General features: G+C 51.6%; 3 protein-coding genes across 5 annotated transcripts; 2 read left to right on the plus strand and 1 right to left on the minus strand.

Moving 5' to 3' along the window:
• Window positions 1-4,435: 4,435 nt before the first annotated feature.
• TLNRD1 (talin rod domain containing 1) lies at window positions 4,436-8,056 on the minus strand. Its single transcript, XM_041752679.1, has one exon. It carries the CDS (start codon window positions 8,054-8,056, stop codon window positions 6,956-6,958), a length of 1,101 nt encoding a protein of 366 aa, XP_041608613.1. The 3' UTR covers window positions 4,436-6,955.
• Window positions 8,057-8,076: 20 nt separating this feature from the next.
• LOC121489539 (translation initiation factor IF-2-like) lies at window positions 8,077-12,128 on the plus strand. 3 transcript variants are annotated; one of them, XM_041752675.1, is made up of 2 exons: window positions 8,077-10,236; window positions 11,031-12,128. In XM_041752675.1, exon 1 carries the CDS (start codon window positions 8,077-8,079, stop codon window positions 9,394-9,396), a length of 1,320 nt encoding a protein of 439 aa, XP_041608609.1. In that variant the 3' UTR covers window positions 9,397-10,236; window positions 11,031-12,128. The 3 variants fall into 3 exon arrangements, with proteins under 3 accessions (XP_041608609.1, XP_041608610.1, XP_041608611.1); XM_041752676.1 differs by having other exon boundaries at window positions 8,077-10,163; window positions 10,242-12,128; XM_041752677.1 differs by having other exon boundaries at window positions 8,077-10,147.
• Window positions 12,129-18,438: 6,310 nt separating this feature from the next.
• On the plus strand, window positions 18,439-26,828 carry MESD (mesoderm development LRP chaperone). The gene is made up of 3 exons (XM_041752680.1): window positions 18,439-18,694; window positions 23,819-24,051; window positions 25,464-26,828. The coding sequence occupies exons 1-3, from the start codon at window positions 18,491-18,493 to the stop codon at window positions 25,729-25,731; spliced, it is 705 nt and encodes a 234-aa protein (XP_041608614.1). The 5' UTR covers window positions 18,439-18,490; the 3' UTR covers window positions 25,732-26,828.
• The last annotated feature ends 185 nt before the right edge of the window (window positions 26,829-27,013 follow it).

Raw genomic sequence — 27,013 nt, forward strand, 5'->3', positions numbered from 1 at the left:
CTTTCCCTGGTCACTAGCCACATATCACTGATGCCCACAACACAGACTTCACTTAAAGAGATGCTATCATGGAAGCTGTTGGGTGGTAGTGAGCCCATCATCGAGATAGGTGAACCATCAGATGGTCTTATCAGTCCAACGGCCAATTTTCCATACCATTACTAACATGAAATGCCCACACACCTTAAAAATTAAATTCCAAGTGATAAAACCAGAATCATACTTATACTTTTAGAAATCATACCTATCTTTATCATGGAACTTATAGAAGAATGTTCAAGTAAAACCTAGCCTCCAAAGTACCTTTTAGGAAAATCTTTATACCAAAATCCTATCCAAAGGGAGGTATTCAAATGACTTGCCAGTTAATTTTAGAACAGGAAGCTGATGGTCATCAAAAAAAAAAAAAGCCAAATTGAAATGGAACTGAGTATCAGTAAGCACTGAATGGACCAGATTCCCTACAATGTATCTCAAATTTCTGGAGGTTTGACATCAGTCTGGATCTCCTAAGAAATTGACTGATGGGGCGTCTGACTGGCTCAGTCGGCAGAGACTGAGACTCTTGATCTCAGGGTCTGAATTCGAGCCCTATGTTGGGGATAGGGTTTATTTAAGATAAAAAGCTCTTTTTAAAAAAGTGACTGATGAGGCAATTAATTAGTGATTTTAAGGCAATTAATTAGTGATTTTTCCCTTGGTCAGTATCTTGAGTCCCATCTGAAGTCCAGGCAAATGCAAACAAAGTCAGAAACCATTAACACTTAAGGTTGATGCGCTAAAATTTCAGAAGGGTTCAGGGCAGCACACTCAGTAACCCTGAGCATATCCATTTCTCTTCTGAAACACAGGATTTTAAAAATTCCCTCTCTGTGCCCCACTTCTGCATCATCCTGGATACATGTAGTTATGAATACTTAAAAGCTTAACATCAGCAAGTAGATTCATTTTTAAATTATGCTAGCAAATCTAAATTAGCAAATTCCTCCCTGAAGCCTGAAATGTTTGACTGACATTGTGGTTTTAAGAACTTAAGACACGCAATATTTCAGGGAGCCTGGGCAGGTGCGTCACACAGCATGACAGAGGAAGAGACGGGGCTATGCTCTTTGAGACATCCTTGAGCATATCGCCATGTATCTTCTGTGCCAGATTAAGGGAAGGGTAAAGGCAAGATCATTAGGGGAAATGGACTTTAACACGGAGGTTTTAGATCATACTCCCCATGACCTCATGTAGTAGTATATCTATGGAGCTCATCATAGGCCTTACATGTCATGGGAACTCACAATATTTAACTTTTATAATGGGAGAACAGAAGTACAAATGTTTAGATGACATGCACAGTAAGACCTGCCTACCTCCCAGGACTGCTCCAAGGAACCAATTACTTAACACAGGAGAACATGCTTTAAAAACCACAAAGACCTGGGCAGCCCGGGTGGCTCAGCTGTTTAGTGCCGCCTTCAGTCCAGGGCATGATCCCGAGGACCCGGGATTGAGTCCCACGTCAGGCTGCTGCATAGAGCCTGTTTCTCCCTCTGCCTGTGTCTCTGCCTCTCTCTCTCTCTCTCTCTCTCTCTTTCTCTCTGTGTCTCTCATTAATAAATAACTAAAATCTTAAAAAAAAAAAACCACAGAGACCTAAATGAACATTCACACAATGAAGAGTAAGGCTGTAGTTCACCCCTGGCCACTACATTTGACTCCTGTAACAGTGCTTCTCAAAGTTAATGTGCCTGGAGATATTGCCAAAGAGCAGATTCTAATCGAGCAGGTATGGGGTAGGGCCAAGACTCTTCTTGAAGAGTAAGATGAAGAGTAAGGCTGTAGTTCACCCCTGGCCACTACATTTGTCTCCTGTAACAGTGCTTCTCAAAGTTAATGTGCCCAGAAATCACCTGGAGATATTGCCAAAGAGCAGATTCTAATCGGGCAGGTATGGGGTAGGGCCAAGACTCTTCCCCCCACGCTGTTCCTGGGTGATGCCAATGCCAGCTCCCGGGACCAACCTCATGAGGAGGGAAGCTCTGAAAGATCATCCCAATTCTTGGTGTATGATTGCTCTTAAAGGACATGCTTCCCTAATACATTGCTGACTTGGTCATCTCTAACATGAGCTTTGGAGTTAAGTCTGCATGCTTCATTTGGTTCTGAATAGAGTACTTTAAACTGAGTAGCAAAGTGCTCTTTCTTGGGCAGCCAAGAGCTAAAGGGTTGATTTTTAATTAGGGTGTCTGCCAGTCCCAGTTTTCTAGGACAAGAGGCAACAACATGCAAGAACACAGAAAGCCCATTTGCTAGTTTACTATTCTATGACTTCAGTTCATCTCAAAGGGGGTTGGCGGAGGGGGAGAACTCTGTCCCTTAAACACATCCAGATATACACAGCAAAAGAAAACCCTGCCAGCTCCACATTGGCAGGAAAGACTAACTTATCTTCTCTATCTGAAGAAAAGGGCTCAAAATATCCAGGAGAAAAAAGGAAAAAAAAAAAAAAAAAAACCTGAGCAAACAAGAAACTTGCAGAAACACTGCTGTCTCCTGATACAGAAGCACTTGGGTCTCACTGAGTCAGCCAGGAAGAAAAGGAAACCAGCAGGCTCTGCAGACCAGCACGGTTCTCCAGGTTGGCATGCATAAGGATCATCTAGCTTCACAAAATTGAGACTGCTCCACCCCCCAGAGTTTCTCATTGATCAGGCCTGAGGCAGGGCCCAGGATAATGCTGATAATAGCATTGCCAGTCCCTTGGTATGGCCTGGAGGAACCCACCGTCTATGCAGGGGGAGGCACCATGTCTCACATCTAGCTGCACCCCCAGCACCCAGCACGCTGCCTGGCACACAGTTGGTTCCCAACAAATATTTTCTGAATGAATGGCCATTCTAACTTTGACTTGCAGAAACAGTTTTACTACTTGCATATGTATACTTGCTGCAGGGATCTTGTATGGACATTCATTTCAAGAACAATTACACATGTCCCAGGCATGGCAGCCCTTGACCTAAACTGCTGTGCTGCTAAGTGAAATCAATCCCTATCAAGGACACTAGTATCACACTTTTTTCCCTGTATTATCTGGACAGTCCGTCTTTGAGCCTTCTAATGCTAAAGTGGAAAGACAACTCACCTGTCCATAGGACCCTAAAAAGTAAGACCCAACTTAGGTAAAACAGGCCAATTCACTTCACACATAGTCAGACCAAAAAAAAAAAAAAAAAAAGTTTTTAATCAAGAACGTGCCAGGAGGGCACACACATGTCTGTGTCCACCTTGGACACCCAGAGATGGTGCTGGGCACCAGAGGACCAAGGTACAGCCCTGAGTGGAAAGTGCAGGGAAGGCTACAGATTTCTTCCCTGACTCTGAGCTCTGTACCAAGTAGAACCCAGAAGGGGCTGTGGCAGACATTCCTCAAATCCTCTGCTTGATCTGCACGTTACCATAGTCACATTCATTCCGAAAAACAGGTGTTTCTGTTAAAATTAGCTGTTTCAAACTGTCAAATGCTTTAGATCCCTATGCCAGCTTTAAAAAAAAAATGTTCACAAAATAACCAATCAGATGTAACTGATGCTTCTATAAAGTCTTTAGATTTTCCTGAGAAACACATGACCCTAAATTAGAAATAAAAACTCAGGTGGAGATGACGATATGGTAGGGGAGAACAGACCTATGCCCACACCCACTGCACACACACAGAATTTCTACATTTCCTAACATCAACCCAGAATGAATAATAGCAAAAGGCCAAGCTTAAAACAGCTAAGGAAAGACAGAGCTTTTTTCAAGTTAAGTCTTGTGTTTGAAAGCCTTTTGTCCCATTTACTTGGGCTGGCTATCATAAATAATGGCTTTTGTTCCAAGAGCTTAGCCATAATGATTTCCTTCTCTCCTGACCATTCAAAGGAAGGTTTTCAACATTCCCAGTAAGGACGGGTGCCCGTTAAGCCTGTGTAAGAAAACTTGCCCCTGGAAGTCAAAAGAGTGCAAGGATTGAGGCCTTAAATTAACTCCTATGTGGTTTAATTAAAAAAAAAAAAATCAGGTCAGTCAGATTTTATTCCTGGAACTATTATCTCTGCTGGCCTTATTATGTCCAATGAAATAGGTCTGAGATGCTCCTTTTTAAAAATCAGGGCTATTTTAAAAACACGTTTAGCAAGCCGGTGCACTAGAAGCTAAAATGTCAAAGGCCTGAGTCCAAATCCCCTGCCTAGCGAAGCAATGCAGACACACAGAAATGCTGTGCGATCCTCGCTTGGTTTCCTGAGACCTGCTGAAAAAAATAAAAGAATTCATTTCAAGCCACCTGCTGGAAGAAAAATCCTAAACTTTATCTTAAGAGACAGAAGGGAGGGGAGGGGGTGGAAAAGCAGGTTAAAATACCACCAAAACTTTTAACAACTTCAGAGGACAGAGATTTTGAATATTACAAGTTCAACATTTTTAATATACAGAAATGTAAAGAGCCACAATCGGTTGGCTAAGACAAAAAGAAGTTTCAAAATTTAATTTGGTGGCAAGCTAGTTCACTTCATCCAAGGAGACAGGGAAAGCAATTTTTTTTTTTTTTCCTGGCGTGCACTGTCCTGAAAATTGCTTCTAGAAAAGGAATGAGTCCAAGGAACAATTGGCAATCATTTTTGTCTTAATCAAACACCGAATTTACAGATTTCTGGCCCTAATTTTGTTTTACTTTGTTCCTTTCCATTTACTCTTTGTGATCTGCATAGGCTAAATGAACCACATAATTAGAAACTCTATAATTACTTATGTATGTCCAATAAATAAAAGTAAGTTACAAGTCCCATATGCAAGCAGGGTTGTCATTGGCACATGGGTTAGGTTTGCTCTTTCCAAATACTTCCCGAACCTGACTGACCCAGACTGAAGAAGGGCAGGGGGTAGAGGAAGAAACATTCTCAAGGTCATTTTCATTTTTAAAGACTTTAAAAGTTTAAATCTACCAGGCCCTATGACAGGAACAACAGTTCCCTTGACTGTTCCTAAGAAATGGATGTACACTGTCACTCTCAAGCTTTTCCAAACATCAGATTCAGAGCAGCTCCCCAATCCTAGCCTTACCCAAAACAAGTTTAAAGACACTTTAACTCGTTGAATATGATGTTCTTGTAATAAATACAGTGATTCAAGTAAAACAGTCAATAGGACTTTCTAACACACTATAGTGAAAAATGCTTTCTTCTCAGATCCATGGGAACTACAAAAGTTTAGGTGCAAGAAATTCAAAGAAAAATATAAACTGAGCAAATTTAAAACATGTATAAGTTTTGTTTTTGTTTTTGTTTGTTTTTTTTTTTTTAATCCATGTGGCTCTCCCAGGGCAAAGCACTGCAAATAAATGCATTATCCTTTCAGGAGGAAAACTGTCCAAAACTTAACAAGGTTAGGCAAAACTATACAGCCCTCCCTCCCCAATTTTTTTTTTTTAATATGCCTGCAGAAAGGACAAACTCCCTTAAAATAACTCCAAACTTCAATTAACGGAGCAGTGTTCCGACATAAAATGAATCAGGGAAGATCTTAAATCAAGGTTACAAAAATCAGCCCTTTGTCTTCAATTAGGCTGTGGCCCTAGAAAGTTCTTCACATTTTCCAGAATACCTCTCCCTCTGACATATTAGTCTAGAACCCTCCAAGGTTTCTCCTAAAACCGTGAGTGAGATGTTGTCTATAAACAGACCCACCCACATAAAAAAGGCCAGCAAGACTCCTGGAAGTCCTCACTATACCACACTTTTTTTTACAGCTCCAGTGCACAGATCCTCCGACCTACCCACCTACCGGAGAAGGGTGGCATACCACACAGGATAAGGAAGAGCCTGAATCCCAGAGACAGAAGAATACAAATCAGACCTGGTTCAGGCTGACGCAGGGCAGAAAGAGGCGCCAACACAAAAGGGAGCTGAAGTGCTTTCTAGGAGAAACCAGAGGCAAGACCAAACACCCCAACAGCCCAGCCCTGGCACCACACATACTGCCACCACTCCTACGGCCTCTGGCTTGGCAAGGCCAGCGCTCTGCGGGTCTCTCTTCTGCAACTCTAAGCTGCCCAGAGAGGTAACCCTGCAGGAAAAAGGGAGAGAGGGCTAAATAAAGCCTGGGGACACTGCTACACTCCCCAGCGTGCCCTTCCAGAGATGACATGCAGCATGCAACGTTATTACAATTATTGAAAATCAACAATAATTGCAAAAGGCCATCTGAGAAACATAACATTTTAATAGATGAAATAAATACTCCAGTACATGCAAAGGTAAAAACTTGACATGGGGGGTGGGGGGTGGGGTGGGGGAAGAGGGCAGGGGGAAATCACTCTATAGTGTAAATCAAAAAATAAAACACACACTCACAGTAGCTTTTCCCCCGTTTGCAAATCACATGGCAAAGTCATACTCTTTCCACACCAAGTATACGCCTAATCCAACACGATTGCTTAAAAAAAAAAAAAAAATTACAACATACAAAAAAAAGGTAGCTACATCCATGTCTAAGGAGTGAAACTGAGGTAACCTTTCTTTTAATTAGGAAAAAAAAAAAGGAAAGAAAAAGACCAAAAAAAAAAAAAAAAAGAAATGAACCCATGACCTCCTTCCTGCCCAATTGATAAGAAAATTTAGCGGAGGAGCTCCAGGCTGGGGGCTGGCGGCTGGGGGCTGGGGGCTGGGGCGCGGGCTCGCCACCTGCAGGCCCTGCTGGGCGCGCACTGAGCATCCTTGGAGCGCGCTGGAGCGCGCGGCCCCACTCTCTGGAAGGTTCCCTTGGAGCGTCTGACTTGGGGGGCTGGGGGCGCCGGGGGCCGGGGAGGGGCTGCCCCCGGGATTTTCTTTGGTATCCGTGGAGAGGGGCGCAGGGCGAGTCGTCTTCCTCTACTCCGGGGTGCACGGAAGAGGGGGCGCGGGGCGGGCGGGGCGGGCGGGGCGGGGCGCTAATTCACAGAATTGGAATTCACTGGCGGTAAAGTCCTGGGCGAAGACCTCTCCCGTAAAGCCTGAGATAGCAGGGTGCAGCCTTCAGACACGGCGCAGGCCGAGTTCCTCAGCCTCTCCCTGTGGTCCGACATCTTGGCGCCCCCGTCCGGGTGCTGCGCCAGATCCCTGAGGCACTGGGTCAGGAGCACGCAGGCCGACACCACGCTCATGGCGCCGCCCAGGATGGCGGTCTGCACCGCCTTGCCCTCGGCGCTCACGGCCGCCGCGCGACCCAGGAACTGCGGCTCGGTGGCGAAGCCCACCAGCGCGCTCACCGCCTGCACCAGCGGCCCGCTGAAGAGCGCGCAGCGGCTGCGGGCCAGCTCGCTGGGCGCCGCCTTCACCTCGCGCACGCAGGCCAGCAGCGCCGACGCGCTCGTGCTCATGCACTTGACGCCCAGCTTGAACTGCTCGCGCGAGAAGCGGTCCCGGCACTTGTCGCTGGCCAGGGCGCACGCGTCCGTCAGGAACTTGAGGTTGCGCGACAGGCCCTGCGACACCTCGAGCAGCAGCTGCGGCGTCAGGTCGGCCAGCGGGGTGGCGCGCAGCACGGCGCAGCCCTGCTCCACCTCGTGGCGGCAGCGCGTCACGCGGTAGCGGTCCACCAGGCCCGGCTGCGCGGGCTGCGCGCCCGGCGTGGCCACCGCCGCCAGGTAGGCCGCGTGCGCCGAGCACTCGGTCAGCGACACCACCAGGTCGCCCAGCTCCACCAGGCTGTCGCCCGCCTCCGCGAAGCGGCCCATGTTGAGCTGGCTCTGCACGTCGTGCGTGAGGATGGACAGCCCCTTGGTGCGCGCGATGATCGTGTCCCGGCACTGCTCGAAGGACTCGGCGGCGCCGGCGCAGGAGGCGGCGGGGCCCTCGAAGAGCACGGGCCGCGCCTCGCTCGACAGCAGCAGCAGGTCGGCCACCAGCTGCATCTTGCCTTTGCAGTGGTCGCACACGGACACCAGCCTCTTCCGCGGCTGCGAGCAGGCCGCCCCGACGGCGCCCGCAGGAGCCGGAGGAGCCGGAGAAGCCGCCTCGCCGCTGGGCTTGCCCGCGCTGCCGCTAGCCATCGCGCCCGGGGGGCACTGGCATGCCGCTGGGGAGCCCGCCGCCGCCGCCGCCGCCGCCGCCGCCGCTGCCGCCGCCCCCGCGGCCGTCGCGACTCAGCTGGCCAGGGCCGCGCCGCCCGCCCCGCACCATCATGCCATCCACCGCGCCGGGCGGGGGGCACGCGGCGGCGCGGGGCGGGCCGGGGGCCCGGAGGACGCCGGAGGCTCTGGGGCGCGCGGGGAGGGGCTGCGGCGTTCGGCCTCCTGGAGGGCTTGCAGGAACCATGAACCGGGCCGCGCAAACTCACGGGGCGCGCTCCTCGCCGCCGGGCCGCCAGGAAAGTCCCTTCTGCTGGGCCGCCGCCGCCGTTGCCGCCGTTGCCGCCGTTGCCGCCGTTGCCGCCGTTGCCGCCGCCGCCGCCTTCCTGGGCATGGCCCGGCCCGGCCGCCGGGGCGGGAGGGCGGGAGGGGGAGGCTGGGAGTTGTCCGTCCTTCCTTCCTTCCTTTCTTTGAAATCAAAATCCTTTCCTCGGGGAGGAGCGCGGGCGGCGGCGCGGGCGCGCTCCGCTGTCAGCCGGCCCGGGCTCGGCGGCGCACGTGGGCTTCAGGCGTCCCGACCCCGCCGGGCGGCGCTGCTCCGCGACGGCGGCCGGGGCCGGCGCGGCGGGGCGCGCATCTCCTGCCTCCTCCCGCGCTCGGCAAGCGGCGCCGGCGGCGGCCGGGCCGAGGGTGTGGCCGGTGCTGGCGCGGCCGCGCAGAGTCAGAGTCGGGCGGGAGCCTGCAGTGATTGCGCACAGCGGCCGCCCCGCTCGCGCGCTCGCCGCCCGCCACGCCCGGGCCGCCGGGCCGCCCTTCCCGCCTCGCCCCGCCTCGCCTCGCCCCGCCGGCTCAGAGCGCGCGGCCCGGCGCCCCGGCGGCACGCCCTCCCCGACCGCGCGCCCTGCGGCCGGCCGCTGGCTGTGGGCGCGAGTCCATCCCGGTCGCCTGGTCGCCTGGGGCCCGCGGCGGCTCAGCTCTCCCGCGCCCCCGGGCCCTGCGCATCGGACGCCCGGCGCGCGTCTCCCCCCCCGCCCCGGCCACGCCGACTCAGAAGGTCCCCGCGGCGCGGCGGCCACCCGCCCGGGCCCCGGCTCCTGCCATTTCCGTCAACCTCCAACTTCCGAGCGCGCCGGGAGAAACTGAAAGGAAGGGCGGGGGCCGAGACGCGCAGGGGCCGCCGCCCGCTTCCTCTCCCCGCGCGGCCGCTCCGCGCCGCGGGCCGTGGGTGCGCCGGGGCCGCCCGAGCCGCCTCCGCCCCGGGTCCGCGCCTCGCCCCCGGGCTCGCCGCCGCCGCCCGGCCGTCACCTCCCCGGAGCCTATAGAAATCTTTTGTGTGGCGTCACCGCCTTTCGTTTAAATCCCGCTTCCTCCTCTCGCCCTTCCCCGCCCCCTCCGCCGCTCCCGGATGCTTGCGCGATGCGCTGCTCCTCCCCCGGGAAGCTGGGTGGCTGCGGGAGGACGCCGCCGCCCTGCGCGGACGCGGCGGGCGCCGGGCCGGGGGTCCCGCGGGGCGGGGGGGCGCGGCCTGGGGGCCCCCGGGCGCCGCGGGGCTCGGCGCGTCCTCCCGCCCGGCGAGCGGGGCTCCGAGGGGACTGCCTTCGCGCCGAAGGGAGGGGGACGCCGCGCGCCATCCCCTGGTGGCCCGCGGGGGCCGGCCCGCGCGCCTAGCGGGGCCCGGCGGGTCTGGCGAGCCCAGGCCCTGCCCTTTGTTGTGCGCAGCCCTCCTTCCGCGGTCGGGGGGACCTGCAGGGCTGTGCAGTGGGAAGGGCAGGCTGCGGCGGGCGGGGGGGGGGGCGCCCTCCCTGTGTGCTCGGACTTCCTGGGGCCGGTCTTTTCTGCAGCCATCTGGGAGCTGTGTTGACCTTGTGCAAGTCCTCCCCGCGAGGGTCCGTCCTCTCCCCGAATCAGATAGTGTGCACCGAGTGCTGGACCACTTGGCTCCTTAAACAGAGCTGGGAGAACTAGGAGCGAGACCTGCGCGGTGGGCGCCCTCACAACTTCTGTGTCCAACGCTCGGCCATGGAATAATAGTGGCCACTGTCAAAGAAGAGGAATAACAAACAGCCTTAGCAGGTAAACCTTGTTGGCCGTCCTACCCAGAAGGAGCCCACCCGCTGATGCCTCCGGCGTCTTCCCAGGGCAGGAGGAGAGCTAATGACCGGGTGAGGAGCCCCCGTTGACCCAGACCTCGCTCTTCAGGGAGTGGTTGAAGCACCTGGGCTTCCTCCCAGCCGGGGACCCACCCCTTGGTCCCGAAACAGGCCCTCCAGGTGCCCAGCGCGGCCTCAGCTGGGTGTGTCTGCCAATCCAACCGTCAGTTCCTCTGTCCCTGGGACCCACGGTCACCTTTTGGTTCCTTCAGCCAATTAGTCTTACTTATAACTCAGATGACCTTACAATTTATCGTCCAAACTGAAACTGTTTTCAGAGGGAATTATGAAATCGGCTCTTAAAAAGTTAACCAGGAACAACAGATACAGAGCGAATGGATAGTCACCCTTCGTGAAACAGAAAGTGCCCTTAGATATTTCTAGAATCTGGAGGAACCCGCATGTTTTGCAACCAAGGCCAATAAAACTGACGGTTTTCTAAACAAGCAGCAATTCTGTAGGTTAAAAAGCTTAATCCCTTTTCTTTTTCGGTGAGGGAAAACCAGTTGGATAAAATCAAGCTCTTGCCATGGTAACCCAGAAGGGCACCCTACTCTTAACTTAGCTCTGGAAAACATATTAGGAGAAATGAAACCCTTCCCACGATTCCTAGTGCATTCAGGAAACTGCTCTAGGATCGGGATTTTTCCCAAAATCTACTTGGCACCTGGGGGTGCTGCTTTCCTTCTCACTGTCTGCTGGACACCTTGTACCCCATCAACGAGCTGTCACACATAGGCTATCCCACTACATTGACTTTGGCTTTAAAAGCTGATAGGATTCTTCTTTTCTGCTTCATTTTTCAGGTAGAGTGGCTCCTCCCAAACTGACCCTTCCCGGTATTCCCTCCACCTTCCTTCTAGGTCGTGACTTTCTGCCATCCTTCATTCCGTCCACAAACACTGGACGCCTACCACGTGCCAGGCCCCATGCTAGCACCAAAGTTACACAGAAGTATCGTGAGGGCTCCACCCTTCTGAGGAGTAGAGCCCAGAGGCAGCACAGTCACACAAGCAAGTAACCAGGTTTTACCCATCGGTATGGTGACCCCACAGAGGAAAGAAAGTGCTGCAGGGCTAGTGCTGCTCACGAAGAACAGCCCAGGTGCAAGTAGGTGGGGTCACATGATCTGTTCTGATGGATAAGATGGGAGTGGAAGTGATATGCCTCACTTCCGGCTGAGGCAATGCAAAGCAGATCTTCGATTGCCCATTCTCCCTTCCCCTGCTCTCAGTATGTGGGAGGTGGCTCTAGGTGGTACAGCTGGAAGAGGGTGCAGCCTCCCTAAGTCCGGAGACTGGAGCACACTGTCCATCGACTGGTGCCGGCCAAGCACTGTAAGCAAAACGTAAATCCGGTGTCACATGCAGAGATCTCACAGTTGTTTGTTGCTGCAACATATTGTAGTCTAACTAAATTAGTAGAAGGTGACTGTATGTGCCTCTAGAATCACTGGATTAAGGGCTTTCTCTTCCACAAAATTTTGCAAGTTACTCCTTCTGACCCTCTCTTAGAATATAATATGAACCAAAGGCACTGGGCAAAGTATTCTTCGTTAAAACGGAAATTGGGTGAGAGAAGCTGCAAACATACGGGCTGAAGAGTTGGCTGGAGGCAGGTGAATGGAGCAGATAAGGAGAATCTGGGGCCAGGTGGAAAATAGCGTGGCCACCGGAGAATGTATCCTCAGTGCCTGACTCAAGGCTGACGCTTAGTGGGCCTTTAATAAATGAATGAACGGAATACCAAAGGAGCTGACTTAAGGATTTGGGGAGACAAGGTGGAACACACAGAGGTTGAGCCAGGCAGGATTGGAAAAAACATGATTTCCCTCCTTCCTTGATTCTTCTATAAGGTGTATCCACCGCCCTGGACTTAGGGCAGATATAAAACAACAGTATGAACCTTCGGGGTTTGGTGTTTTGTCCTTTGTGTGTGTGTGTGTGTGTGCGCGCGCGCGCCTAAATATTCTTACATAAAACTTTCTATCTTAGCCATTTCTGTGAACTTAGCTATAACTCCGTCATATTATGTATGTTCATGTTGTTGTGCCACCATCACCACCACCACCAGCACCACCCCAGATTATTTTTCATCTTCCCAAACTAAAATTCTCTCCCCACTAAACAGTAATGCCTCATTCCCCCTGCCTCCCAGCCCCTGACCACCACCATTCTACCTTCTGCCTCTATAAATTTGTCTGGTGTACGTTCCTTGTATAAGTATTTGTTCTTTGGTGTCCAGCTTATTTCACTTAGAATCATGTGTTCAAGGTTGTTGGTGCCATAGCATATGTCAGAATTTCCTTCCCTCTGAAGACTGAATAACATTCCATTGCAGGTCCATAGGCTGGGTTTTGGATAGCCAACTTTCGTGCGCACTCCCGACCTTAGTGGACCAGCAACCAAGCTGTGTCTGGTCTACTGTGCCACCTGGTGGTTAGTGAGGGGCACTCTCTGCCCGGATGTGTCTTTCCTTTAGAGTGGGGTCCCTGTGCTCACTGATGGGCCAGCTCAGTCTCAGGCGATCTTTCTTACCTATCACCAAACACCTTGCTTTATTGTCTTCCTATCTGGACATTCCCTCCGCCCCCTCCTTTTCCACAGTTCACACATCCCCAAGGGTGATAAAGGAAAGTCTTGACACTCATTGGACCGCAGTTCATTAGGGAGCAGGCTCTTGCCCCTCACCCAGCATGCCAGTCTTGCTCTCTGGTATATCTTGTTCCCAGCTGGTTATAACACCCCGGGAGGGTGGTCTAACATCCCTCCCACCTGCTCTATCCGCCCCTCCTCCCCCCAATCCCTCCCTCTGGGCTGTCTCTCTGTTCATCTGAAGCTGAGTATGAGAGGGAGGCAGATGTGCAGGGCTGGTGATACAAGGCCAGGTTTACCAGAAAGCCCTACCTAGAGGTGAAGGTTGTTTTCACAAGTAGATTCTCTACCCCATTTTGGTACTGGTGAGTGATCCTGAGAGGTATCTTCCAGCATTAGTTCCCAACACTAATCATGCCTAACCACTTTTCCATCTCTCATGGTGCCTAGAACATAAGTCAATAACTACAGATTGACTAGCTGTATCACTCCTTCATGTGGAGCCTCCCTGACCCCCAGACAGACTCTGAGGCATTTCTGCACCTTCTGTGCTGTGTGTGTAGCTACAGTGTGGCCCTTAGTGCAGTGTACTTGTAAGCTATTGGCGAAATGCTCTCCCCACAATCCTGCCACCTCTATAAGTGCAAGGACTTGATCTGTTCCTCTCTCCCCCCATACCTAATGCTTTGTGTGGTCATCAATAAATGTTTGTGGAAGCAATAAACAAATGAATTTACCTGTTTGCCATTCTCTGCGAGAAAGGCATGCTTTCAAAAAAAAATGTTTTAAGTAAAAAATAAAAATAAAATAAAAATTAAAAAAAAGAAAATGCTAAAGGTATATAAAAAAAAAAGAAAGAAAGGCATGCTTTCACTGAACCAAAATCCTCCTGACCACAGCTCATGCTCATTCATGGATATGAAGTCATGGACATTCATGGACCCACAGCAAGGACACAGTCTCTGTGTGTGATCATGATTTGCATAAATAAAAATATTGTTCACATCCTTTCCCATTTTTCAGTTGGGGCATTTATGTTTTTCTTAGTTGTAAGATATTTGTTTATGCCATGTTAGAGTTTGATGTACTTTTTGCCTTTTAACTTATTTTCATGGTGTTTGGCAAACACAAGTTTTGATTGTTCTATTTCATTATGTGAGTCCTACTCTTCTGCTCACCAATAATGATGGTGACGAGGAACGGTGACCAGGAATGGACTCTCACCCTATCCTGGGCCAATGACATCTCTCTGGAAGTCTGGAATTGCTACCTGTGAATTCATTTAGGGCCAGATAAAGACCAGGAGATGTTTTGCCTCTTCTTGCATTGGATTAAGAAGTAGCAAAGTGAAGAAAGGTAAATAGCTATTGTCTCCCCATGTCCACCCTAGCCTCACCCCCAGGACCCTCCTACCATTGCTCCCCATGATTCAGTCTTTTCTTTTCTTTCTTTTTTTTTCCTTTTCTTTCTTTCTTTTCCCAGAACCTCAGAAGACCCCACTTATGCCCATTTTATTGATTCGGGCTTTGAATGGTTAATGTTTGATGCACTAGAGCTTCCAAAACCATTGCTGTATCCTTCAGGTCATAGGCCTAAATTCAGATGGATTAGTAAGTATGTCATTCCAGTTTTTCAACATTTTGAGCATCATGCCTGATTGCTAATACTGCAAGAAACTCTCATTGCACCCTCCAGGTGAGGCATCCCTCCTCTAGTGTCAAGTGACACAAGCCAGGATAAACCCAGATTAGGACACTGGTTTGATCTGAGATTCAATTTTACAATCTGCAGTCGCTGAACCACTTAGATGGGTAGTTAATATTAAACCCCAGAGCAATGAGAAGTTTATGGTTTCATTTAGCCCCGGACCACACAATCCCTTTCACTTCTGTCCCATCCTCTCCTGACCTACAGCACGGCCTCAGGCATGGTCTGAGTCCAGCTGAGCATTTCTGCCTCCAGACTCCTTGTCCGTGGATCTTCCAATGGCACTGAGTGTCTCCATGATGAACCCAGTGGGTGCTCCATGGAAGAAAGACACACCTCGTCATCCAGTATACCTGTGACCTCTGAGAAATTATGTCATTTCAAAACCAAGGTTTCCTCTTATTTAAAATAGGGGTATTATTACCATCATATCATCCCTTCAGGTCCTGACTTCCTGTAATCTGCATTATACTTACAGTGTATTATTTATCTCCTCTGCTACATTGCAAGCTCTTTAGTGCAGGCACCTCATTATACTAATCTTTCCATCAATGCCTCATCTGATTTTGGGTCAACAGTAGGCCCTTAGTAAATAAATTCTCTCTGAGTCGAACTGAATCAAGTTCCAAACACTAAAGTGATGACCATACAAGCAATCCAGATGTTTTTGCATCAGTGGATTATAACCTGAATTGGTTTGTTCCTTCGATGAAAGTCAGTAGCCCTGGAATCTTTTACACAATCCCAATAATTTCTGTGAAACACTCAATGACTTTTTTCCTCCAGTATAACTAGATACTATGGACCAGGACTCTCAGCATTTTTGCACCTTAACTTGGCAGCTGGCAAAATAAATTAACCAGGGTGACCCCTCCCAGCAGAGCACATGATCCACCGCAGCTGCTCATGTTTTTTAGCATGAGCGCACCAGGACAGGGCTGCGAGCCACTGGGTGGAGCAATGTGCCCTGGGGAGAAAGCTTATGACATTTCCCCGATGATTTCAGGAAAGAAAAGGAAAAACCCTCTTTTTTCTTACGAGTTTCTGCTCAATGTCAGTGGAAAATGTCATAGTCTGTATATATACAGATGCATGCATGAGGATGGGCAAGATCAGCCACCTCAGCAGTGGGACAGAATTCACACACAATGGTCCTAAGGGCGAAGGTGAGGCACATGTGGTTAGGTAGTCGCCTACTCCCCAGCCACTTCATCTCTTCCCTTGATAACAGAACCCCACTTTTATTTGGGGTGACAATGTAGGCAGCCAGAAGACAGTCTCCCAGCCTCTCCTGGAGGGCTTAGTTCCAGTCAGTGACATATGAGCACAAGTGTGTGGATGCCCAAGCAGCCTGCTTCAAGGAAGCTAACTTCATAGAAAAGTGTGCTCCGTTTGACCTTCCTTCCTTCCTCCTTCCCCTGGAGGAATGTCATCTTGATGCAGGTGCTCAGGTAGCCATCTCAGAACTTGCAGTGAGCTTGAGGATGGAAACCACCAGCCAGTAGAATGGAGCAGGATAAGAAAAGAGGCTGGGTGCCAGATGACCGAAGAGCTACAATACCAGCCCTACATGCTTATGTTTCCAACTGCTTCTGTCAAAGAAAAATGAGACACTAACAACAAAGCCCTCTCTCTTGTTTAGGCTACTTTAAAAGGACTCAGTTTTCTATTACATGCAGCCTACCACTCTAATCCTACAAAGCAGGGATGTATTAGTCTCCTAGGGCTGCCATTACAATATGACAGATCAGGTGGATTAAACAACAGGACTTTATTTTCTCACTATTCTGAAGGCTAAAAGTCCCTGATTGAGATGTTGGCAGTGTTGGTTTCTTCTGAGACCTCTCTCCTTTGCTTGTAGATGGCCGTCTTCCCTCTGTGTCTTCACATAGTCTGTCCCAAGACCTTGATCAAATTTCCTCTTCTTATAAAAGACAGCATATTGCATTGGGACCAATCTTTGCAACCTCATTTTAATTTATTACCTCTTTAAAGACCCTATGTCCAAATACAATCACTTCTGCGGGACTGTGATTAGGACTTGACATATGAACAGCCCCAGAACACAAAGCATGAATACAGAGGTTTATTATAGCTCTCTCTCTCTTTCTCTTTTTTTTTTTATTTTTTGGTAATAGAAAATTTATAAGTGCCCATTAATAGGATAATAGGGAAGTAAATTATTGGTGTATTAATACCAAAGCATGCTATACCGAAGTATGAAGAATGAAAGTTCATTATGTCATATTGCTAAATGGAAAACACTTAAGCCAACAATGCTTACCAATAATGTATACTATGCTGCCATAGACACACAGTTAAATGCAACAAAATTTCTAAGAGGCATATTTCTAGAGACATTCTGATGTTTAAAAACGTATAGAAACATGTATACAATATGTAACAAACTAAAACAGCTCGATTGGAGTACAGTGGTAGGGTGGAGTAGAATGTTTGGAACTTTGTATAATGTTTGAATATCTTACAACTTAGTGCTTTGTGTCTTTCTTACATAATTAAAAATTTAAAAGCTCAGATCGGCCATTTAAAACTCGTGTAATTTGAAAGCATCTCTGTCCAGACTCTTCTAAAATAAGCAAACTAACAAACGATTCAACCTTGAAACGCATTCGTCAGATCCTACAGTATCGAGTTAAAAATCAGATGTAATTCTGAAACTGTCTTAATGAAAAGTAATGCTTTTTTAAAACAAGGCTTATTGGCGTTGCAGAGATGACGGTGATCCCGAAAGCTGGTTGAACGCAATTCTCCAACAGCAAAGCAGCGGGACCAGAGCATCGTGACCTCCTGCAAAGGCGGAACTACCTGCCCCCCCGCTTCCAGGTAGGAAAGCTCCCCGGGGCCCAGGCAGCTCCCAGAGCTTCCACCTCCAGGTCCGTCCGCGGGCCACAGCGGAAGCCCCGCGAGGCGCTGCCCGGGGCACCCGGAGGTCCCGGGGCTGGAGGACCCGGCCTGCGCGTCAGGGAGGAAGGCCAGGCCTCCGCGAGCAAAGGAGCCGGCGGCGCCCTGCGACCCAGCTGGGGCACTGCCCCATCAGGACCCCGGAGGGACCCTGGGGGCGGGGCCAAGATGGCGCGGGGCGGGGGCGGGGCTTCTGGAGGCGGGCACGAGGCGGGGCCTGATAGGCCGGCGCGGGGCGGGGGCGGGGCTTCTGGAGGCGGGCACGAGGCGGGGCCTGGTAGGCCGGCGCGGGACGGGGGCGGGGCTTCTGGAGGTGGGTACGAGGCGGGGCCTGGTATGCTGGCGCGGGACGGGGGCGGGGCTTCTGGAGGCCGGCACGAGGCGGGGCCTGGTAGGCCGGCGCGGGGCGGGGCGGGGCTTCCGGAGGCGGGCACGAGGCGGGGCCTGGTAGGCCGGCGCGGAACGGGGGCGGGGCTTCTGGAGGCGGGCACGAGGCGGGGCCTGATAGGCCGGCGCGGGGCGGGGGCGGGGTTTCTGGAGGCGGGCACGAGGCGGGGCCTGGTAGGCCGGCGCGGGACGGGGGCGGGGCTTCTGGAGGCCGGCACGAGGCGCGGCCTGGTAGGCCGGCGCGGGGCGGAGGCGGGGCTTCTGGAGGCGGGCACGAGGCGGGGCCTGGTAGGCCGGCGCGGGGCGGGGCTTCTGGAGGCGGGCACGGGGCGGGGCCTGATAGGCCGGCGCGGGGCGGGGGCGGGGCTTCTGGAGGCGGGCACGAGGCGGGGCCTGATAGGCCGGCGCGGGGCGGGGGCGGGGCTTCTGGAGGCGGGCACGAGGCGGGGCCTGGTAGGCCGGCGCGGGCCTGGGAGGGGTGCTTGGGGGCGGAGCATCTGGAAGCGGGCACACGGCAGGGCCTGGAGCGGCGGGGCCTGGGCCGGGGGCGGGGCCCGGGCCGGGGCGAGGCCCAGGCCGGGGGCGGGGCCCAGGCCGGGGCGGGGGCGGGGTCCGGCGGCGCGCGCACCACGGGGCTCTGCGGCGGCGCGGCGAAGATGGCGGCCTGCGGCTGGGTGCGCGCGGCCCTGGTCCTCCTGTGCGCCTCTGACCTGCTGCTGCCGCCGCTGCCGCCCAGGACCTGCGCTGCCGAGGGCGCGGCCGGGACGCCGGGCGAGGCCAGCCCGCCTTCGCGGAAGAAGAAGAAGGACATTCGCGACTACAACGATGCGGACATGGCACGCCTTCTGGAGCAGTGGGAGGTCCGCGCGCGCACAGCCTCGGGCCCCCGCGTCCTCGGCCCGGGCCTGGGTGGCCCCGGGTCCCTCCGCTCCCCGGCCGGGCTCCCGCCGACCCCCGGCCCCTCGCGCCCCCACACGCGCTGTCTCCTGGGCCCCTGGCGGCCTCTGCCCGGGCCAGGCGTCCTTGATGGCCGCCGCGCTCGCACCGCCGCCGACCCCCGGGCCACTCCTTGCGGGGCCTCGCGGGGCCTCGCGGGGCCCGAGCCGGCCCCTCACTCCTCTGCCCTTCGGCGCCCGGGCCGCCCCGGCGCGGCCCTGGTGGTGGTCCCTGGGCCCGGCGCGTGGGGAGGGAGACCTTTGCCCTCGGCGCAGGAACGGAGGGAGGGGGTGGGGAACGAGGGTCATCTTCACGCGAGGGCCCGCTCAGCCTTAGTCGCTGCCCCCTCTTCTCGGTCAGTACCAAATCGGACTTCTCATTTTGGTGTGTTCCCTGCTGAGAGTTTTGCATTTTGGGGGGTGAGGGGGTGGTGGAAGCAAAGGCTTCTGGTGGCTCGCAGGAAACTCCACATTTCCTTTAAAGGAGCGGAGACTTGTTTTTGTGAGAGTAACTTTTTGGTTCGTTGTTTGAATGCACTGGAGTGTGTAATAAGCTTTTTAGATAAGGTTCAACAAACGACAACACGTCGCACCTCTTTCCCCTGCAAAGGCGGTTGCATTGCCCTGGCTGGTTTGCATAGCTAGTGGAGTGGACTCAGAAGCGGGTGCTCACTCACTGTGTAATCTTGGGCAAGTCCTGTTTCCTCTCTAGGCCTCAGGTTTCTTATCTGCAGAATGAGGGGTTTTTTGGGGTTTTTTTGTTTTTTTTTTTCTTTTTTTACTGGATGATTCCTTCCCACGTTTATGTCTTATTTGTGGGCATCCCTGTGCATAGACATGTTTGATAGAGCCTTTCAGATGTGAGTTTAAAGTACCACCTGATGGGTAGACTAGAAGAAAGCAGACTTGTACTTTCTTATCTATCTGCCCCTGATGGAAGGATGGGGTGGATTTGCGTGTGCGCACTTCTGACAGAGAGGGAACTCCAGGCAGCATTTCCTTCCCCCCTTTACTGTCTTCCTATCTCCCATCTCTTTATGGACTTGAGCGAATGAAGATTTTGATCCCCTAAAGTAAGAACACTATCTCTTGAGGAAATCCTACCCTGGAAATACTAAGAGGTAGCTAGACAGAGAGGGGTGCTGTGGCGATAGCAAGGGATCCCGCCCTCAGGAACAGTAGGTACAAGTAACCATAAATACAAAGTAGGATTGCTGAGTTCAGTAAACAATGAAGAAAGTGTTGTAGGATTTTCAAAAGGTCTCAGGGTGGAAATGGCATTTTAGATACACAAGAGGGGTGTGGGAGTGTTGCCACAGGAGCTGAGAGTGGGGCACGTGGGAACCAAGCAGAATGGTGCAGACAGGAACAGTCTAGGCTTTGGACTTCGGCTGCCTGGCCTCAGACCACTTGTGAGTTTGGGCTACTGAAGAACCTGTCAGTACTTCAGTTTTTTGAACTGCAAGATAGAGGCTTTAGTAGTACCCACCTCAGAGTAGTTCAAGGATTAGTTGTGATCCTAGAAAGAACCTAGGATAGCAACTCTGATTGGAAGCCACTAATATGAATTAGTTAGGTTAGCTGGAAAAGCTACCTTGGAAGCCGAGTAGTGAGGGGTAATGGTGGGAAGGTTGATGGGACCAGGTGGTGCTGGCCCTTGAATGCTCTGGGGTCAGCCCTTTATTTAGAAGGCAATACGCAATCACTGATGGGTTTGCAAAGTTCCATGACCCAAGTACTAGGATACTGGAATGTTTATGTGTGGTCATCCATACCTTAGGGTGGAAACGTGCGCTCACTCTCGTCTCCCTATCTGTGTGCAGACATACCTTTATAGCTGAGAGCATGTCAGTGTAATTGTCTGCTGGATGAAGCTCAAAGCTGTAGGATCAGAGTGAAAGGGAGAGATTGTATGTCCAACTTGGTGGCTGGTGGATTGTGTCACCAGGCAGGAGATAGCATGATGTGCTGAAAGGGTGGGTTTTGAACAAGCTTTACTGCTTGGCAACTGTGTGACCCCATTTTTCTTAGCCATAAAGCCAGAAACATCCCCCCTTGTGGGGTGCTGTGCAGACCTGCAAGCTAATGTTTGCAGACACTCCACAAACGTGAGCACTCTTCCGGGGTGCTTCAGTGTTTTATCTGTGGGAAAGCTTTCCTGTGGGTAACAGTACTTCTCCCCCAGTGTTGATCCCTAAATCCATCCTCCACCTCCTTTCCACCAGTGTGAGAATCCCTGTGCCAGGGAGAGGCCTGCCCCACGTGTGTGAGGTGGGGATAGGGAAAGGGAACTCTTTCCTCCGTGTCAGACTTAATGCTGAGTCCCAACCCGTGTAGGGAAGCCAAAGGCAGTTTTTTGATTACACCTTTCCAGTAGGGGTGGGTGGGGCAGATTCCAGAGCCAGAAATGTGGGTTTGCTCTTCAGTGTCACCGTTGCTGGCATGTGACCTTCAGTGGGTTGTCTTCTCTGAGCCCTACTAACCCCATGTTCAGTGGGGGCCTTGTAGGGCCATCCTGAAGCTTGCGCACCCTAGGTGCTGCGTATGTGCTAGCTAGTGTTATCAAGGAACAGGGAGCAAGAAAAAGATATGCAGGAAGGGGAGTTCAGCTTTGTGATTCCTAAATCTGACTAGCAGCCCTGGGGGAGTGAGGGAGCCAGCTGAAAATGCCTAGAGGTATTTCCACTCCCTGTCTAGGGAGTGTCCTGGGGAGTGCCCGACACCTGGTGGACAGACCCTGGCGGATGGAGGTAGGGGCTTGATTGCCCCTGCCTGGAGGAAGCAATAACCACAGGTCAGGTTCCCCAGAGAACTAGCAGAGACTAGGTAGAGCTGGACTGGCACCCACAGGGGCACTACCCTGCCCCTCCCCCTTTTTTGGAATCTGAAACAGACTCAAAAGCCTATGCCATGGAAATTAAAGTTGCTTGGAACAATCCTTATCCTCGCCTCATGCACTAGACTTACGATTATTTAATAACTGTTTCATTAAATGCTGTCGGTGACCTACTGAGTTAATTTCATGACCTTTAGTGAAATCAGTTTGAAAAAGTAGAGTAGAAGGAAGTCAGAGAGCCTGTGAATTTGGCGACCAGGCTGTCCTGTGTGATTTTGAGAGTGTGACTTGCCTAGTTGGTTGGAGGTCTGATTACTGGGGCCAGCACGCCTTTATGTCATCGAGTCCCCCAGACTCTAGGGGGGGAAGATGCTGTCCCCTTCTCCATCATAGGTGAGGAAAGGGGATTTCCAAGCTGCCCAAGATCCTGTGACAGAACAGCACGTGCCCCCAACTGAGATCGCCATCAGCTCACAAAGCAAAATATGAAAGAAGTGGGTGGGTTGGGAGGGTGGCAGAGCTGAGAAGTATGTCGTGTGGGGTCACACTGCTGGGGGTCACCTAGCTCTGCTTTTCTTTTTATGGATGAAGGAGCAGGCCCAGGGGAGTAAGGAGTCCTATCCAAGGTCACCCAGGTGGTCAGATGGAGCTACCCGAGGTCCCAGATCTCATGTAAATGGGGATCGCCTCTAAGCACTGCAGTACAATTCTGTTGTGCTTCACCTTTTGTTAAAACCATTTTAAAAGTACGTTACCATTGACGTCCTCTATGATTCGGCAAGACTACCACCTAAGAGTGAGATGGGGCTCTTTGTTTCATTTTAAGTTAGTCATTCTTCTGGTTTTTTGATAACAGCTTTGTTGAGAGAGAATTCACTTGCTATATGATTCAACCGTTTCTTTAAAGTGCACATTTCAATGGTGTATTCAGAGGGTCGTGCAGCCATCACCACTCAATTTTAGAATGTTTTCATCACCCCAAAAATAAAATCTTGTCTCCCTTCCCTTCTTCTCCCAGTCCTCCAGCCAGGCCCACCCAGGCAGCCACTAATCTCTGTTTTGTGCTAGACATCTCCTACTAGTGGCCCTTGTATAGCATGGTCTCCTATGTGTGGCTTCCATCACTTAAGATATTGTTTTCAGGGACCATCTATCAGTACTTCATTTCTTTTTGTAGCTGGAATTATTAGTCTTTTCTCTGAGGAACTCTGCTTTTTAAATATTTTCATTTATCATCTACCTACCTACCTTCATGCCCCGGCTGCACCAGTGGGGCGCCTCAGCCTCCCCTGCTCTTCTTCTCCCTTTGGAACCCGTTGGGTGTTGGCGTCTGCCTACCTACCTATGAAAAATCATGTGTTCCTCTGCTTGCCTGCCAGTTCCAGCCTAATACAGGGAGTATTCTTCCCCTTTCCACAGTTAGCACTCCCGTCACCAAAGTGTAGAACCAGATGTCATTATCCTTAATATATTTACTTCTTCACACAAGGCTAGAATTCACAGATGGTAGTTTGAAAATTGCTAGTTCACACCACTACAAAAACCCAGCCTACTAACTAGAATTGAGTATTTGTTGGTGGTTCTTATTGTTTAGTTGACGTTGATATATGTGAAATGCAGATTTTAAGTGTAGGGTGCTGTGAGCTTTGACAAATGGATACATTGGTGTCGTCCACACTGTCATCAAGATAGCATTCCCATGACCTCAGAAAGTTCCCCTGTGTCCCTCCCTTCTCATTCAGCCCCCCAGGGGCCAGCACTGTTCTGATTTCTGTCATCCTAGGTTAGTTTTGTTTGATCCTGAACTTTAAATAGCAGGCTTATAGTACATCTGATTTCATGCCTGGCTTCTGGCATTCAGTCTTCTCTTTCTGAGGTTTGGAGCTCATCCTCAGTGTTTTGTCTTTATTGCTGTGTCTCAGCTCATTGTAAGACCACATTGTTAGAATCTGCCGTGTGGGGTAGATTGTTCCAGAGGGAACATCACACATGGGCTCTCACATCCTGGTGACCCGAGTGATCGGTGCTGAGTCCTGCTGGCGACTTGGGCTTCGCCTGAAGGTCAAGGGGAGGAGGACAGCCCCTGGGTCTCCCTGGTCCGGCAAGAACTTTGGTCACTTGCTCGCAACTGCGAGCATGCACAGCTGTTCAGCCTGTGCTGCCACCGAGCACGTTCTGATGATGCGCATGCTCTGTGTTCTCTTCTCTCATAGAAGGATGACGACATAGAGGAAGGGGACCTCCCAGAGCACAAAAGACCCTCGGCACCTATCGACTTCTCACAGATAGATCCGGGCAGGCCCGAGAGCATCCTGAAGATGACCAAGAAGGGGAAGACGCTCATGATGTTCGTCACTGTGTCAGGCAGCCCCACGGAGAAGGAGACAGAAGAGATCACCAGCCTCTGGCAGGGCAGTCTTTTCAATGCCAACTACGACGTTCAGAGGTAGTTGGAGGCTGTGCTGGGGCTTCTTCTGCACCACCATGGCCTGTCCTTTCTGGCAGGACCCACCTCCAGCCCTGGACCGTTCCTGTCCTGGATTTCCTCTTTGTATTTCTCTCTCTCTCTCTCTCTTTTTAAATTTTATTTATTCATGAGAGACACAGACAGAGAGAGAGGCAGAGACACAGGCAGAGGGAGAAGCAGGCTCACTGCAGGAGCCCAACATGGGACTCGATCCCAGGACTCCGGGCCAAAAAGGCAGGTGCTCAACCGCTGAGCCACCCAGGGATCCCTCTCTGTCTCTTTTTAAGAAGAGCATTTATTATTGGTCGGAGTCAGTAAGCTTTTTTTTTTTTTTCTTTAATATTTGATCGTAAAGTTTTACTTATCTTGAACTTTCTTTGGTTTGAGTATAGTGGACACACAATGGTACATTCATTTCGGGTACACAATGTGGCGATTCATCAGCTCTGCATGCTCTGCCCTTGGCGCGTGTGGCTCTCGTCTGTCACCACACAACGTTGTGACATGCCTGTGACTCTGGCACTACCTATTATTTTATCTGAGTGAGATGGGATAGGTTAGCCTCTGCGGGGCAATGAGTCACAGCCTGACCGTGTCCCCTAAGAAGCTCCTGCTTCCCAGGGGGTCCCGCCGTGCATGCAGCATTCAGACGCAGTCTTGGAGCCTGCCGCTGATTAGGGGAAGGGGTGCGGAACTCACAGCTCAGCGCAGCCCTCAGGCGCAATGCTAAGGAATATTCTTTCTTTTTAGTAATGGTCTTGAGATTTAGATTCTTCAAGGAAATAGTTTAGGAAGTAGAAGAGTGATGAAAAATAGAAAGGAACACTTAGAGAGTGCCTGTGATGGCGTGATGCTTTCATCTGCTTGAGCAGACACAGAGGGGAGCAGGTAGAGTCAGAGCCCCCGCTGCGCTCATGGGGTGGGGTGACCCTCAGTGTCAGGGCCTTCGTGCCCTGGCTGCACCAGTGGGACGCCTCAGCTCATAGTTTTCAGCTTTTGTCAGCAGAAGCCTTAGCAAATGAAACCTTCACCAGGCGCCTCAGGATGCGGAACACATTCAAGGGCAGCCACCTCCTGCCTCCACAGCAGCAGCCCCAGGGTGGCTCCTCAGCACCCTTGGTGATGCTGCTGTCTCAGCACGGGCATCCACGACACACAGCCCAGGCTCCGTTACTCTGTGACTTAAGCTGAGATGCTAAATCATTTAGTCAGCTAGTGTTTTTGAACATTAGTGTCAATAGCTACTAGGCCTTGGAAAATAGAGTTTTTTGTTCTGTGTTCATGTCAGATTTGGAAGGGATGGTTTTCTCTAGTTACATGCCGCAGGATGGCTATGACCTGTTAGCACTTTACTGCTGTGTTCTGACCGTATGATTGCTTGTCTCTTCAAGGTTCATTGTGGGATCAGACCGTGCCATCTTCATGCTTCGTGATGGGAGCTATGCCTGGGAGATTAAGGACTTTCTGGTGAGCCAAGACAGGTGTGCGGATGTCACCCTGGAGGGGCAGGTGTACCCTGGCAAGGGAGGAGGAAGCCAAGAGAAAAATAAAACAAAGCAGGAGAAGGGCAAGAAGAAGAAGGAGGGAGTCCCGAAGTCTCGGGCTGCCAAGGTTGTGCAGGAAGACAATCGAGCTGGGAATAAGCGAGAGGAGCTGTGACCGGGCCACTGTGACCCTTCAGAGGAGTCTTTGGGATGGCCAGCTCCCCGGGCAGGCAGGGACGCGGCCACTACTCGCTGAGAAATCTGCTTTCTTCCAGAAAGGCTCTGCCATAGGACCAGTTTGTGGTCCACATAAGAATTACTGTCTAAAAGGCGTCAAGTGTGAAAACACAGGTCTCTTAGTTCCCGTTGGACAATGATACGTTCACGTTTACGATAAAATCACTGTAAAGGGAACCCTGACTGTTGCTTTTACCGTTTCAATCTGAGGAAGTCACTGACTCTGGTGGCCACACTCTCCTTGCCATGCCGGCCCTGACCCAGGGGCTTGCTGTATCCATGCTTCCTTAGTTTCTGTTAACTGAAGGGCTGCCACGTTCTGATCAGAGACTCCAGGCAGGACCAGGCTCCTTGGGCTACAGACATGGTTTCTGGGACTGTGAAGTGAAGCCCTCCAAGGGAGCACTGCGTGGAGCTCTGTTGTCTAAGTGTGCAGTCAGGACGCCGGGATGTGTGACCCCACGTCTGTGCGGAAAGAATCCTGTAGCTCGAAAATCCGAAGTGTTTACTCTGATCCTGACAGGGATTCTCGGTACCTGTCGATGTTGTGCGTTCTGTAACATTCGGGAGTTGGGCAGCTGTGCTGGTGTCGAGGGTTCGAGTGTGCCATTTCATGTGCCGATGTTGGAGGGTGGGAACAGGGGTCAGAGTGGACAGGAAACTCAGTGACCTCATTCATCCCTAAACATTTTTCTTTGATGAAGTGCCTAAATCTGTGTTGTTTTTGTACGGTACTAACATGACGTGCCACCTGTTTGTGTCGGATTTTGCTGTTCACGGACCTACTCTGAGTAAGACTTTACTTGCAGAATTTATATGCAAGTGTCATTTTTAGGAACTAAAATTATTTGTATGAAACTTCCATTGTGATTTTAACAAATTAAAAATAGCACATGTACGTGGTTAGAAATGTTACTGCTGAGGGAAGGTACAAAATGACATGTGTGCCTACCCCCTGCCACTGCCTCCTCTTGGGGGAAGCTCCTGTAGATTTGTTTCCAGGAGGGAAAAAAAAATTCACTTAGCTTCTCGTGATGTGTCTGTTCATCCTTATTTGGCAGCTACGCAGAGGTCTCCCGGATGAGCCAGGCCCTCTCCCCCTCAGGTCTACACTGCAGGATGCATGTTCCCCCTGCCATCCCCCCATCTAGGCTACCCTCACTGCAGGACTGAAGGGCACCAGGCTGGTCAGAGCTAGCCCGGGGTGAGTGTGCTTGAGT

The sequence above is a fragment of the Vulpes lagopus genome, chromosome 4, assembly GCF_018345385.1.
Source record: "Vulpes lagopus strain Blue_001 chromosome 4, ASM1834538v1, whole genome shotgun sequence".
In the NCBI taxonomy this organism is placed as follows: domain Eukaryota; kingdom Metazoa; phylum Chordata; class Mammalia; order Carnivora; family Canidae; genus Vulpes; species Vulpes lagopus.